At 75.4% G+C, this 1,578-nt stretch overlaps 1 protein-coding gene across 1 annotated transcript in view; it reads right to left on the bottom strand.

Moving 5' to 3' along the window:
- Positions 1-18: 18 nt before the first annotated feature.
- AURANDRAFT_69060 (hypothetical protein) overlaps positions 19-1,578 on the bottom strand; it is a gene marked incomplete at both ends in the record, with an annotated part of 3,312 nt that continues 1,752 nt past the window's right edge. Inside the window, 2 exons of the mRNA XM_009044807.1 lie at positions 19-638; positions 819-1,511. Of these exons, the coding sequence (XP_009043055.1) occupies positions 19-638; positions 819-1,511 (1,313 nt within the window). The remainder of the gene's footprint in view (positions 639-818; positions 1,512-1,578) is intronic.

Here is a 1,578-nt window from a genome sequence, read left to right as displayed (position 1 = left end):
TCTGAGGATCCCCTGCACAGCGCGAGCTTGTCCGGCCGCTTGAGGTCGAAGGCCTCCGCGACGTCGTCCCAGGCGTAGCCCGCGTCGAGGAGCGCGCCGGGGTCCGCCGCGTCCGCGACCCTGAGCTCCTCGGGGGCGTAGCCCGCTCGCAGGATGTCCGCGAGGGGCACGCCGCGGTCCCGCAGCTCCTGCGCCGACGCGCCGCCCGCTCGGAGCTCGGACGCGTCGAAGCACCGCGCCGCGACGAGGTCGTCGAGCGACACGCCGAGCGCGCGCAGCCGCGCCGCCGTGGCGCCGGCCCCGGTCCGGAGCTCGCGGACGCGCCGCGGCCGGTCGTCGCGGGAGAGGCCCATCTTCTCGAGGGTCTCGCGCGCCGTGCGCACCTTGTTGTAGATCGCGTGGCCCGGCAACCCGCGCCGCGCGACGAGCAGCTCGCGGTGCACGATCTGGACCTCGAAGACGACGTCGTCGTCCGCGAAGCGCGCGTTGACGAGCGCGTCGCGCCAGCCGCCGGCCGCCGGGCGCGCGACGAAGCGCTCCTTGACGCGCACGACGTCGAGCGCGGCGTCGCCGACGACGCGGCCGAGCGCGGCCGCCGCGAGCGCCATGTCGTCGACGACGACGAGGCAGCGGAGCACCTGTGTGGAAATCAAATCTTCAACCCGACTCCAATGTGAGCGTATGCGACGGTTTTGATGCAGTTTTTCCTGCTTTGCTTCGAGAACTCGACAGAGAGCAATCGATCCGTCCAAAAATCAGCCGAATCGACTTCGGTTTGACCGAGCTAGACGGTGGTTGATTTCGGCACAGCGGAGCACGTCGAAGACGCGCGCGGGCGACCCGAGGGCGACGACCTTCTCGACGATGCGCGCGACCTTCTTCAGGGCCGCCGGCGGGTCGCAGGCCACGCCCGCGACGTCGCCGAGCGCGCGGAAGTGGGCGTCGAAGCGCTCCTTCGTCCGCGCGGCGCCGCTCACGAGCTCCGCGACGCCCGCCGCGCGCTGGGCCGCGCCGGCGCCGTCCAGGGCCGCGCAGGGCGCCGCCGCGGCGACGTAGGCCGCGAGGTCGTCGGAGCGCCGCGCGACGCGGTCCCACATGACGCCGTAGACGTCGCGGAAGTCGCCGTCGCCCGATTCGACGGCCGCGTCGCAGCGCGCGACGACGCCGTCCGCCGCCGCGCGCCGCTCGAACTCGCCGGTCACGGCGCGCGCCGCGGCCAGGGCGCGGGCCTCGAGCGCCGCGGCGCAGCGCTCGTCCTCCGGGTGCGCCGCGAGCGCCGCGGCGAGGGCCTCGAGCGCGTCGGGCTCCTCGACGGCCGCGGACCACGGCGCGAGGCCCTCGAGCCCGGGCGGCAGCTGCTCGCGGTCCTCCGGCGTCACGGCCCGCGGGGCGGCGTCCGTCGCGGCGCACGCCTGCCGGGCGCGCGCGGCGGCCGCGTCGCCCTCGAGCAGGGCGACGCGCGCCTTGAGGGCCGCATTGTCCGCTTCCAGGCGGCCGACGTGGTCCTGGACCTGCGCCCGCGCCGCGACGAGCTCCTCGCCCGAGAGCTGCTCGACGGCAGCGTTCGCGAGCGAGGAC

Source organism: Aureococcus anophagefferens, assembly GCF_000186865.1.
Source record: "Aureococcus anophagefferens unplaced genomic scaffold AURANscaffold_842, whole genome shotgun sequence".
NCBI lineage: Eukaryota > Pelagophyceae > Pelagomonadales > Pelagomonadaceae > Aureococcus > Aureococcus anophagefferens.
This window is presented reverse-complemented; position numbering and strand designations above follow the sequence as displayed.